This window comes from Sardina pilchardus, chromosome 23 (assembly GCF_963854185.1).
Source record: "Sardina pilchardus chromosome 23, fSarPil1.1, whole genome shotgun sequence".
NCBI lineage: Eukaryota > Metazoa > Chordata > Actinopteri > Clupeiformes > Clupeidae > Sardina > Sardina pilchardus.
Genome location: NC_085016.1, coordinates 1,673,833 through 1,686,332, shown reverse-complemented (window position 1 = coordinate 1,686,332; position 12,500 = coordinate 1,673,833). Strand labels below are relative to the sequence as shown.

At 48.6% G+C, this 12,500-nt stretch overlaps 1 protein-coding gene across 2 annotated transcripts in view; it reads right to left on the bottom strand.

Annotated features, from left to right (window-relative positions):
- Positions 1-12,500, bottom strand: part of agap1 (ArfGAP with GTPase domain, ankyrin repeat and PH domain 1) — a 172,808-nt gene that overhangs the window by 13,202 nt on the left and 147,106 nt on the right. For both annotated transcript variants that reach the window (XM_062527842.1, XM_062527843.1), the window contains 3 exons: positions 8,613-8,767; positions 6,763-6,853; positions 5,931-6,153 (listed from right to left, as the gene is read on the bottom strand). In XM_062527842.1, the coding sequence (XP_062383826.1) occupies positions 5,931-6,153; positions 6,763-6,853; positions 8,613-8,767 (469 nt within the window). The remainder of the gene's footprint in view (positions 1-5,930; positions 6,154-6,762; positions 6,854-8,612; positions 8,768-12,500) is intronic.

Genomic DNA, 12,500 nt, shown 5'->3' with positions numbered 1-12,500 from the left:
TGGGTAACCTATAGCGATGTGCTAGTCTGTGTCAGGGTGAGCGTGTGATGTATATGGGTAACCTATAGCGATGTGCTAGTCTGTATGAGGCTGACCGTGTGATGTATATGGGTAACCTATAGCGATGTGCTAGTCTGTGTCAGGCTGAGCGTGTGATGTATATGGGTAACCTATAGCGATGTGCTAGTCTGTGTCAGGCTGAGCGTGTGATGTATATGGGTAACCTATAGCGATGTGCTAGTCTGTGTCAGGACTGTGTGACCGCATGAATCCTGGCCCTTCAGCACCGTTTCTCGACTGTACGTTTCTTGTACACTTTTTTTGGAGGGCAAAAACAACAGACTTGTGACGCATATGTGACTACATCCCAGTATTAACTGCAGGCCAGCAGAATCAATGCATTAAACGGTCAAAAAGCTGAGGAACTCATCAACTCCATGTCCAAAACTGGGCCCTTAGAAACGTCCTTAGAATCGTGTGTGTGCATTTGTGCGTGTGTGTGTGTGTGAGTTCTGGCTATGCCTGAGTGTGTGAGAGGTCTAACTGTGTGTGTGTGTGTGTGTGAGTGTGTGTGTGTGTGTGTGTGTGTGTGTGTGTGAGAGGGAGAGCTCTGGTTATGTGTGGTTTTACACACTGGACGTGTTTCAGCGCAAACACTGGTGACACTGACCCCTCACGACAGGCCGTGAAACGTCTGTGCGGCGGGCATGGGCAGCGCGATGAGCGAGAGGGCACAGCCGCCACACACACACACACAAACACACACACACACGCTGACCAGGAGGCAGAATTAGCTGGCCTGTCACTCCTGTGCACCCAGGCCCGCTAATGTGTCCTGTCAAACAGGGGGCTGTGTGTGTGTGTGTGTGTGTGTGTGTGTGTGTGTGTGTGTGTGTGTGTGTGAGGGAGGGAGGTGGGGGGAGTTGGCACTGGTGTCCATAGCCATTTTCAGTTAATTTGAACACTGAGACTGGGGCAAGAAGACCAGGGCGCCATCACACACTGCTCACTCTGGAGCTCCCGGGGTTCCTAAAAACAGGGCTCGTGTGTGTGTGTGTGTGTGTGTGTGTGTGTGTGTGTGTGTGTGTGTGTGTGTGTGCCTGAGAGCTCTTCCATGGCACCCCGTGTAGAGGCATGCAGATGTGCCACTCTTGGCTTGGCACTCGTCTCCAGAGGTGACGATGGCTAAACGCGTGCATGTGTGTGTGTGTGTGTGTGTGTGTGTGTGGAGGTTAATGTGTACGTTTAGGAGCTATTCCAGGGCTTTGCCGGCCTTTTGGCCATCTAGACGGGGGGCCTCGGAGTTCCATCTGCGGGTCTTTTGCTGCCCTGCACGTGGGTCTGGTTGTGGGTAGATACGCAAGACCTCTGGAGATCTACTGTAGCAGGCTCAGTCTTATTGTGGGTAGATACGCAAGACCTCTGGAGATCTAACAGGCTCAGTCTTATTGTGGGTAGATACACAAGACCTCTGGAGATCTACTGTAGCAGGCTCAGTCTTATTGTGGGTAGATACTCAAGACCTCTGGAGATCTACTGTAGCAGGCTCAGTCTTATTGTGGGTAGATACTCAAGACCTCTGGAGATCTAACAGGCTCAGTCTTATTGTGGGTAGATACTCAAGACCTCTGGAGATCTAACAGGCTCAGTCTTATTGTGGGTAGATACTCAAGACCTCTGGAGATCTAAGAGGCTCAGTCTTATTGTGGGTAGATACTCAAGACCTCTGGAGATCTAGCAGGCTCAGTCTTATTGTGGGTAGATACTCAAGACCTCTGGAGATCTACTGTAGCAGGCTCAGTCTTATTGTGGGTAGATACTCAAGACCTCTGGAGATCTAGCAGGCTCAGTCTTATTGTGGGTAGAGACGTGAGACCTCTGGAGATCTAGCAGGCTCAGTCTTATTGTGGTCAGACGACAGGAAATTGTAGTGATTTCTGACATCATCTGATAAACCTCAAATATGTTCATGTCTGGTAATTTCTCAGTGGAAAACTGGTTGATGTCCAATAACTGACGTGGCACTAGTGGAAAATCACGCAGAGTGAGAGAGAATTCCAATTTGGAATTCAGAACAGGAAATAATAACAGGAAAGGTCTGAGGAGAGGTTTTTTTTCTTCTTCTTTTTGTTGTGTAAAGTGAAGAGAGAGAACTTAGTTTTTCTGGCTTTTCTTGTCTTGTGATGTGGAGAAGGAGAGAGGGAGAGAGAGAGAGAGAGAGGGAGAGAGCGAGAGAGAGAGCGAGAGAGAGAGAGAAAAGCTTGAATGGAAGAGAGGACAGTAAATAGAGGAAAACAGTGGCAGTGCAAACGCAAGACAAAGAGAGTGAAGCAGACAAGAGACACTGCATGTTCATGTGCTCCTGTGTGTGTGTGTGTGTGTGTGTGTGTGTGTGTGTGTGAGAGATCCCTCTCAGATAATCTCTCCCTGAGGTGTGATGGGGCCTCAGCTCAGATGGAGGACGTGGGGGGGAGGGGGGGAGATATAATTCTGTTAGCATCTCCACTGACTGCATCTCCACCTCACACACACACACACACACACACACACACACACACACACACACACACGGGTGGAGGTCGACGTTGGAGGAGTAAAATACCGACTGCATCCCCATCTCACACACACACACACACACACACACACACAAGGATGGAGGATGTGATGGGGGGGTGGAGGAGTATAATACGGACTGCATCTCCACCTCTGCCTCACCCCCACCCCCCTGCACAGAGATACACACACACACACACACACACACACACACACACACACACTGGGCCCTAATTGAAAGGAGAGTGGGGCCTGGACCTTGACAGGCGTGAGGTCAGTTTAATTGCTCCTGGCCATATTTAACATTAAGATAATCAGCCCATTAATTACCCTGCGGATCATTAAATCAGCCGCTCGCCAAAATGAAATTTCTGCCTCTATTACTCACATGAGCGACCACGGGGGAGGGGCTTAATCTATCAGCCACCAATTGCACGCACACACACACACACACACACACACACACACAGCCAGGGATCCCAGATTCTCTCCCTCCACTCAAAAGGCACTGCATCATGCTGTTTATGCAAGCTTGCACGAGGAGATTTGTGTTCCCCGTCTTGTCATCTCCTCATCCAATTGTCCTTAAATATAAACACTACAACAAACAACCTTAAATATAAACACTACAAAAAACAACCTTATCGATTTAAGACATCACGCACGGAAATCGTGCATTTCTCACTAGGCCTTTTTCAACAGGGAGGGGGGGGGGGATAGAATAATAAACATGATCATAATCAAGTGAAAATCAAGTGTAAAATTGACACTACTATAACTGTACATTTTTATTTGACAGTCTTGTTTCTAGGACAAAGTCCATAAATCTGAGCTCCTGCTTCTCCACCCAGAGGAGTCTGATCAGGGCACACACCATTTGGGCTCCGGAGGCAGACTAGATTACGCTCCACGTCTACAGCCTAGCATACACACACACACACGCACACGCACACGCACACGCACACTCACGCATGTACGTATGAATGGACAAACGCGCGCGCGCGCACACACACACAGGGACTGAACGTCTTGCTCACGTCAGAAACCTTCACTCATGTCCAAAGGCCGTGTCCAGCAGCTTCCTCGCCCTGCTGCTGCTGTGTGTGTGTGTGTGTGTGTGTGTGTGTCTCTCCTCGCCCTGCTGCTGCTGTCGTGGGCTGGTGTGTGTGTGTGTGTGTGTCCTTGCCCTGCTGCTGCTGTGTGTGTGTGTGTGTGTGTGTGTGTGTCTTCTTGCCCTGCTGCTGCTGCTGTGTGTGTGTGTGCGTGTGCGTGTGTGTGTGTGTGTCTTCTCGCCCTGCTGCTGCTGTCGTGGGCTGGTGTGTGTGTGTGTGTGTGTGTGTGTATCCTTGCACTGCTGCTGCTGCTGTGTGTGTGTGTGTGTGTGTGTGTGTGTGTGTGTGTTCAGGTGAGCTGCTGCTGCTTGTGTGTGTGTGTGTGTGTTCAGGTGAGCTGCTGCTGTGTGTGTGTGTGTGTGTTCAGGTGAGCTGCTGTTGTGTTTGTGTGTGTGTGTGTGTGTGTGTGTGTTCAGGTGAGCTGCTGCTGTGTGTGTGTGTGTGTGTGTGTGTGTGTGTGTGTGTATGTTCAGGTGAGCTGCTGCTGCTGCTGCTGCTGTGTGTGTGTGTGTGTGTGTGTGTGTGTGTGTGTGTGTGTGTGTGTTCAGGTGAGCTGCTGCTGCTGTGGGCTGCAGTGGGCTGACAGCAGGCAGCCACTTAAGGAATGACACACTAAGTGCTATTGATGGTGATGAGGGGGACGGCAGGGGAGCCTTGCCAAGCAGCGCGGGGTTAATTGAGATAATATTGACCCCCTCTGTAATCTGCTTCCTGGGCTCAAGGGGCTACATGCAACCAAACACACACACACACACACACACACACTCACACACACACACACACACACACACACACACACACACACACAGGCTAAAGGAGGAACAATAAATGCATTAGCGGATTGACAGGAGTGTGCGGGGCAGCGGAGGCCGATCCATAGGCAGAGATGTGCGCGTGGTGGGGGTAATTAAAAGGTGCTCGGGGTGAGCGATGAGCAGCGCGCGGGGCAGGAAGTCGATGGTGCTGCAGCAGCGGCCGCCTCTAATCTGTTATGATGGGCCGGTGGAGCACGGGGACGCAGACGCCGATAATTACACCCGCCGCCACGGCAACAAAGAGCCGCCCACACCGCCTGGGTGTGTGTGTGTGTGTGTGTGTGTGTGTGTGTGAGAGAGTGAGGGGGTCAGAGGAGATATGTGCGTGAGTGTGTGTGCAGGAGTGTGTGTGTGTGTGGGAGAGTGAGTGTGTGTGTGAGGGGGTTGGAGAAGATTTGTGTGTGTGTGTGTGTGTGTGTGTGTGTGTGAGAGTGAGTTTGAGATGTTTGTTGAGAGAAGTGTGTATGGTCACATTAGTGCTACAGCAGCTCCATCAGGGCTAAGTGAACTCTAATGGGAGAAGTCTCCAGAGCCAATGAGATGTGCACAGCACTGAGAGGTGCCTTTCATTACTAATGACATCATACAGTTCCACAGTCCATTTCTGCACAACACATCTCACAGCACTGATTCCCAGCTGTCCTGGTAGTACGGTGGCCCACATGGCCATCGAGGCTTTGTGTGAAGTGAAAATGTTTCGCCATATTTTTTCCTACCGGTTGGGGATCGAACCGGCATCCGTTCGGTTTAAAGGCCGAAGCCCTAACCGGTAGGCCACGGGAAGAGGTTACAGTAAAATCGTGAAGGAGAAGCGTAGGTGGGTGCTGCATCTGTTCAATATTTGGGGCCATGTGACCTCGGGGGGGTGGAGCCTAAATCTGACCCGTGGGCACTCTCCCGCTCACTTCCTGTCACTCTTTGATTGGAGGACAAAAAGGCCAAAACAAAAGGCTGAAGGGCCACTCATTCACACCAGGAATGATAACGGAACATTCACACCAGGAATGATAACGGAACATTCACACCAGGAATGATAACGGAACGTTCACACCAGGAATGATAATGGAACATTCACACCAGGAATGATAACGGAACGTTCACATCAAGAATGATAACGGAACGTTCACACCAGGAATGATAACGGAACATTCACACCAGGAATGATACCGGAACATTCACACCAGGAATGATAGCGGAACATTCACACCAGGAATGATAACGGAACATTCACACCAGGAATGATACCGGAACATTCACACCAGGAACGATAACAGAACATTCACACCAGGAGTGCACAAAGCACTGTCCTGCGGCTTATACACAATGCGGCTCAGACCCAGGAGATGAGTCCTGGAGTATGGACCAGCAGTGTATGTGTCAGAGTGCCCGTAGAGTCCTGTGGAGCAGCAGTGTGTGTGTCAGGGTGCCCGTGGAGGAGAGGGCTGCCTACCTGCTGGCATCAGGAGCGGGTTTGAGGCGGCCCTGGGCGTTGCCCTCCCACACGGTGTTGGCCAGCTCGTTGCCGATGGAGGACATGACCTTGATCAGCTCCAGAGGCCACTCGTCCAGGTCCAGCGAGCGCACGCGCGACAGGTGAGTGCCCAGGTTACGGTGGATCCCCGAACACTCGATACAGATCAGCGCACCCAGGTTCAGACTAGCCCAGTCAGGGTCTGCAAAAGAGAACCAATCAATCAAGCAATCAATCAATCAATCAATCAATCACTCAATCACTCAATCACTCAATCACTCAATCAAATAGTGCCCTTCATACAAGAACTGTAATGCAAGGTGCTTAGCAGGAGAATACTAGACATTCAGACGCTTAAAATCGGGGCGCATTTGTAAAGAGATCTTCCACAAATGGCTAACATGTTTGTATGCACAGTTTCAGAAATCAACACTTAAGCGTGTAGAAAGCAAACGTGTGAAGCGCGTATAGCATGTTTAAGTGTGTAGAAAGCAAACGTGTGAAGTGCGTATAGCATGTTTAAGCGTGTAGAAAGCAAACGTGTGAAGCGTGTATAGCATGTTTAAGCGTGTAGAAAGCAAACGTGTGAAGCGCGTATAGCATGTTTAAGTGTGTAGAAAGCAAACGAAGCGCGTATAGCATGTTTAAGCGTGTAGAGAGCAAACGTGTGAAGTGCGTATAGCATGTTTAAGTGTGTAGAAAGCAAACGTGTGAAGTGTGTATAGCATGTTTAAGTGTGTAAAAAGCAAACGTGTGAAATGCGTATAGCATGTTTAAGTGTGTACTTAAGTAGACTTGTGCGTGGACTTACTTTGTGCTTCACAGTCCACGCAGCGGGAGTTTCCTCTCAGGTTCCTGACGGACTGCAGCGCGATGGCTTCGCTCTGGCTGGTGAGCCGCGACTACGGTGACCAGAAACACACAAGGCACGTCAAGCTCACATTCTAACCTACTGTACACACAGCAGCTATGTGCATCCTAACCTACTGTACAGCAGCTATGTGCATCCTAACCTACACAGCAGCTACAGTATGTGCATCCTAACCTACACAGCCCTACTGTACAGCAGCTATGTGCATCCTAACCTACACAGCCCTACTGTAGACAGCAGCTATGTGCATCCTAACCTACACAGCCCTACTGTACAGCAGCTATGTGCATCCTACCCTACACAGCCCTACTGTAGACAGCAGCTATGTGCATCCTACCCTACACAGCCCTACTGTACAGCAGCTATGTGCATCCTAACCTACACAGCCCTACTGTACAGCAGCTATGTGCATCCTAACCTACACAGCAGCTACTGTATGTGCATTCGCACCCTGCACTCTAATTACACATTAAACATGCTACTTGATCTTTATAAACTACACATAACATAGACACAATATAAACCCCATCCCATCGCAACACACACGCGCACACACACACACACATATACAGTATCACCTTTACATCAACCCCCACAGAAATGTAGATCAAGAAGGAAAAACAACACCAATAATACAAGAGAAATAAATAGAATCCAGGCTATACACACACACACACACACACACACACACACAGACTATTCAGATGATTGGCCAGGGCCTAAGGCATCAACAAATCGGAGAGGCCAGCGCTTTAGAGTGCGCAAGGAGCACAGAAGCAATGAGGGTATATTTCAGTTACAGTAATTGCCATTTGCAATTACACAAAGGGAGTGTGTGTGTGTGTGTGTGTGTGTGTGTGTGTGTGTGTGTCAGACCAAAGGGTCATTGTCAGATGAGTTGTGCATGGAATTGTAAATGCTATCGACGTGATGTCGCCATACATGCTAAATAACACTCTTACAGTAGATATTGGTGTGGCCATCTGTCCCTGTCTGGCTTCATATGTTGTCTACCAACCTAAACATGCATCCTTCACGCACACACCCTGGTTCATACCAGGAGCATGTTTTCCTAGCAATAGTTGAAGGAAATTTGTAAAAAATAAGATTTGTTTGATGACTTGGGAGGATGTGTTGTGGCGTGTGTTTGTGGAGGATGTGTTTCAGTGTGTAGCTTGCGGTGGTGTGTTTGTGGAGGATGTGTTGTGGTGTGTGTAGCTTGCGGTGGTGTGTTTCTGGAGGATGTGTTGCAGTGTGTAGATTGCGGTGGTGTGTTTGTGGAGGATGTGTTGTGGTGTGTGTAGCTTGCGGTGGTGTGTTTCTGGAGGATGTGTTGCAGTGTGTAGATTGCGGTGGTGTGTTTGTGGAGGATGTGTTTCAGTGTGTAGCTTGCGGTGGTGTGTTTCTGGAGGATGTGTTGCAGTGTGTGTATCTTGCGGTGGTGTGTTTCTGGAGGATGTGTTTCAGTGTGTAGATTGCAGGCGTGTGTTTGTGGAGGATGTGTTGTGGCGTGTGTTTCTGGAGGATGTGTTGTGGTGTGTAGCTTGCGGTGGTGTGTAGATTGCGGTGGTGTGTTTCTGGAGGATGTGTAGTGGTGTGTGTAGATTAGGAGGATGTGTTGCAGTGTGTAGATTGCAGGCGTGTGTGTGTGGAGGCACTGCACCTTGTTCTTGCTGCTCTCGCAGGACTGGAGGGTGGCCAGGATCTGGATGTGTAGTGGTGTGTGTAGATTAGGAGGATGTGTTGCAGTGTGTGTATATTGCAGGCGTGTGTTTGTGTTTGCACTGCACCTTGTTCTTGCTGCTCTCGCAGGACTGCAGGCTGGCCAGGATCTGGCTCTCCACGGCCTGCACCCAGGCGTCCCTTTCTTCATAAGAGGTCGCCTCGAAGTGCCACGTCTGCCCCGTCAGAGACACGATGATGAACTCAAAGTTCTCTTCTTGCTCTGCAAACAGAAGAGAGGAGACACAGGACATGAGTGCGCTGGCCATCCCTGATCCCTCCCACCCTGTTTTCTCCAACATGTGCTTGTGTTTTTCCTATGAATTGTGTTGCAAGGAACAACATTTGATATAAACAAAGTATTGCTATCTAAACAATTCAATTCAATCTAAATAGAGCTAACAGTCTTTCTCGATACTATCCAAATAATGCACCAGAGCACCAATATCGCAAATTGCTGGCCCTCTTTATGAATATGTCCCGCCGAATATAACCATATGTGCCACTTTTGCATACGGTAGGTGTTCTTAGTTAGATGAAAAACTTAAACATCTCAAGGTATAGCTGACTGCCTCAAAGTGCCTGAAAAGGCCCTGGACCTCCAAGTGTTAAGTCACTTCACAATATCTACTTAAAGAAACACACCACCTTTTTGGGGAAAGTAGGCTAACTGGTAGATGGCAAATCGTCCAATCTCCCAAAATGCCGGTGTGTTCCTTTAAATGATTTCGTCTCTTGTGTGAGCTCCTGCACTGCTGCCAGGAAGTCTTGCTCTAGCCTCACACACACACACACACACACACACACACACACACACACACACGTCTATGCTCCAGCCTCCCAAGGAGCACGGCCCTGCTGAGCACCTGTTAGCTGCAGGACATGGCAGCATCTGTCCTCCCACTCAAACGCACTCTGACCCCGTGACCTGTGACCCCAGCCATGACCCCCCCAAATCCCACCCCATCTCTGGCCCTGCTGATCAGGATGCCCCCGCAATGCACAGCGGCTCTAGGGAGGGTCAATCGGACACAGCCAGACCACTTTTGGGGGTGAGCTGACCCCACCCCCCCACCCCCCAAAACACCACAGGTTAATGGACCAATCAGGAGTCAATTAGGGGAAAGAGTGACTCTAGGAGGTGGGGAGAGTTGACTCCGAGACTCCGGAATTACCGAGACAGGAAGGGGAGGGGTCGTGGAGGTTCAGGGTCACACATGTAAATGATTAGGAACCAAAGGGGGTTAGATCGGCTGGGGGGGGGGGGCATCTACCCCACCATAGATGACTTAGGGGCAGGAGGAACTCAACTGATGAGGCCCGGTGTGTGTGTGTGTGTGTGTGTGTATAGTGCCAACGGTGGGGTGAGACCTTCAAAGCAACGGCCCCCTGAAACTCAACCTCCCTGACCAGGGGGAAGATCAGACGCTCTCTGGGCTGTTTATAATTTACTCAGTGGAGCAGGGTGGCAGGGCAATTACATAATGAAGACGTAATCAGACCCCCCCCACCACCCCCACCCCCCCGAGCTCCCCTCGGAGAACAAGGGGCTTGGTGCCACGGCAACTGGAGCACAGGTGTGCTGGTGCGCTGCAAGGTTGACGAGGAGGAAGGAGGTGTCACCTTCATCTCACATGTGAAGCAGGGAGGGAATATACAGGTGACGTGTTCAGTTGTGTGCTGCAGGGAATGTACAGGTGACGTGTTCAGTTGTGTGCTGCAGGGAATGTACAGGTGACGTGTTCAGTTGTGTGCTGCAGGGAATATACAGGTGACGTGTTCAGTTCCTAGTGCTGTGTGTGCAGTTTGGGAATATACAGGTGACGTGTTCAGTTCCTAGTGCTGTGTGTGTGCAGTTTGGGAATACACAGGTGACGTGTTAAGTTCCTAGTGCTGTGTGTGCAGTTTGGGAATATACAGGTGACATGTTCAGTTCCTAGTGCTGTGTGTGCAGTTTGGGAATATACAGGTGACGTGTTCAGTTCCTAGTGCTGTGTGTGTGCAGTTTGGGAATATACAGGTGACGTGTTCAGTTCCTAGTGCTGTGTGTGTGCAGTTTGGGAATATACAGGTGACGTGTTCAGTTCCTAGTGCTGTGTGTGTGCAGTTTGGGAATATACAGGTGACGTGTTAAGTTCCTAGTGCTGTGTGTGTAGCATCACCAACAAAGCAACCTTTATGGGCCAAAAACCAACAGGCATTTTGTTACTGAGAGCAAACTACCGTCATATACTCCTCAGAACCCAAGTCCATATACTGAGGACTTACTGTCTCTTCTTCATTTCTCAAAATGCACGGCCATTACGGAGCTGAGTCCACCTTCCCTCTGATGCTTTAAAGTGTCTTGTGAGAGAAGAGGAGGAGATGTGCCCTGGTCTGCAGCTCCCAAAAGTTTAACCAGTGGTTAAAACACACACACACACACACACACACACACACACACACACACACACACACACACACACACACACACACACACACACACACACACACACACACACACACACACACACACACACACACACACACACACACACACACACACACACACACACACACACACACACACACACACACACACACACCATTTCCTTTTCCTCGGCAGATCGTTTGGCTAATTGGGATCCTCTATGATGAGCTGTGCCGTGGGTCGCCCTGGGCGATCAGCCCCCTCCTCAGACGGCCATGAAAGACCCCTGTGTGTGTGTGTGTGTGTGTGTGTGTGTGTGTGTGTGTGTTTAAGCCCAGGAATCTAAGCCGATGGTTTAAGCACAGCTTCTGAAATGGGCAATGATGAGCTTCAGTGAGCTACTCCAGACTTCAAAGGTTCAGATGAGAAGAATGAGCTCCACTGTCTCCCAGAAGCAGCAGAGAGCAGATGTCTTCAGTGCAGCACATCCTCGAGTCAGAAACGCATTCTTACGCCCGCTTTAAATTGTACTTAGGGGTCACCAGCACACACTTAGAGCTCATTCTGTAGTTTGGGGTACATTTCGCATCAATGAGATAAACATTCAGCTATTTTCAAAAAATATGTGTTTTGAATAATAATGTAAGATTATGACAATATTTCACCATTAAGAGTGTTTGATATATATCTTGGACCCAATTTATCTATAACATATTAACTAAATGACTCCCATCAATCTTTTTGTTTTTTAATTAATTAATCCATTAACTCTTATAATTATACTATTACATTATATAGGCTATGTCTATTTTTTGCATTACATGAAATTTCAGCACTTAAAAAAAAGAAAAAATCCTTTAACCCGTCTCAGTGTTTTTGTCAACACTACCTCTAATGACCATTATCTCTAATAAAACCAAATCAAATCGACAAAGATTTTTAAATATAAAGCATGTTGCCTGCTCTGAGATATGTCACTTCCTCTAGTGGGATATTTCGAAAAGGCGTTGAGGAATGCCCTACCTTCTTCTCTCAATCATTTGGGACAAAATGTTGAGGACTCACCAACAGTAGATTAATTATTCGTCAACTCTGTTGTGATATTGGAGTGAATCTCTCGCTCAATAAAAAAAAATAATAATGTAAAAAAAAAAAAAAAACAGTAATATACACGCATCCATGAAATTCTCGTTTCCTACATGCCATGTGGTAGCTACTGTAGTTTGAGGTTAGCATGCAGAGTATTCCCACAAAATGATGAGGAGTGTCAACTCCGTTAACGTCATTGCTGTCATTGGATCAGTGATAGATGATAACAGAGCTGACAGAGGTGAGCTGTTATTCTACACTTGAAATGTCCCCTGAATTCTAGAATGACCCTTAGTACTGCGTTCCACAGCCCCTTAAAAAGCTTCATGTCTAATTGACGTAAGGTCAAATATTTCTGGGGGTAAAGAAAGGTAAAGGTAAAGACGGTTCCAATGACTAAATGCTTTGTAATATTTTGCTAACAACAAATCTGAAGGCATTCCTGGACATTTGAACT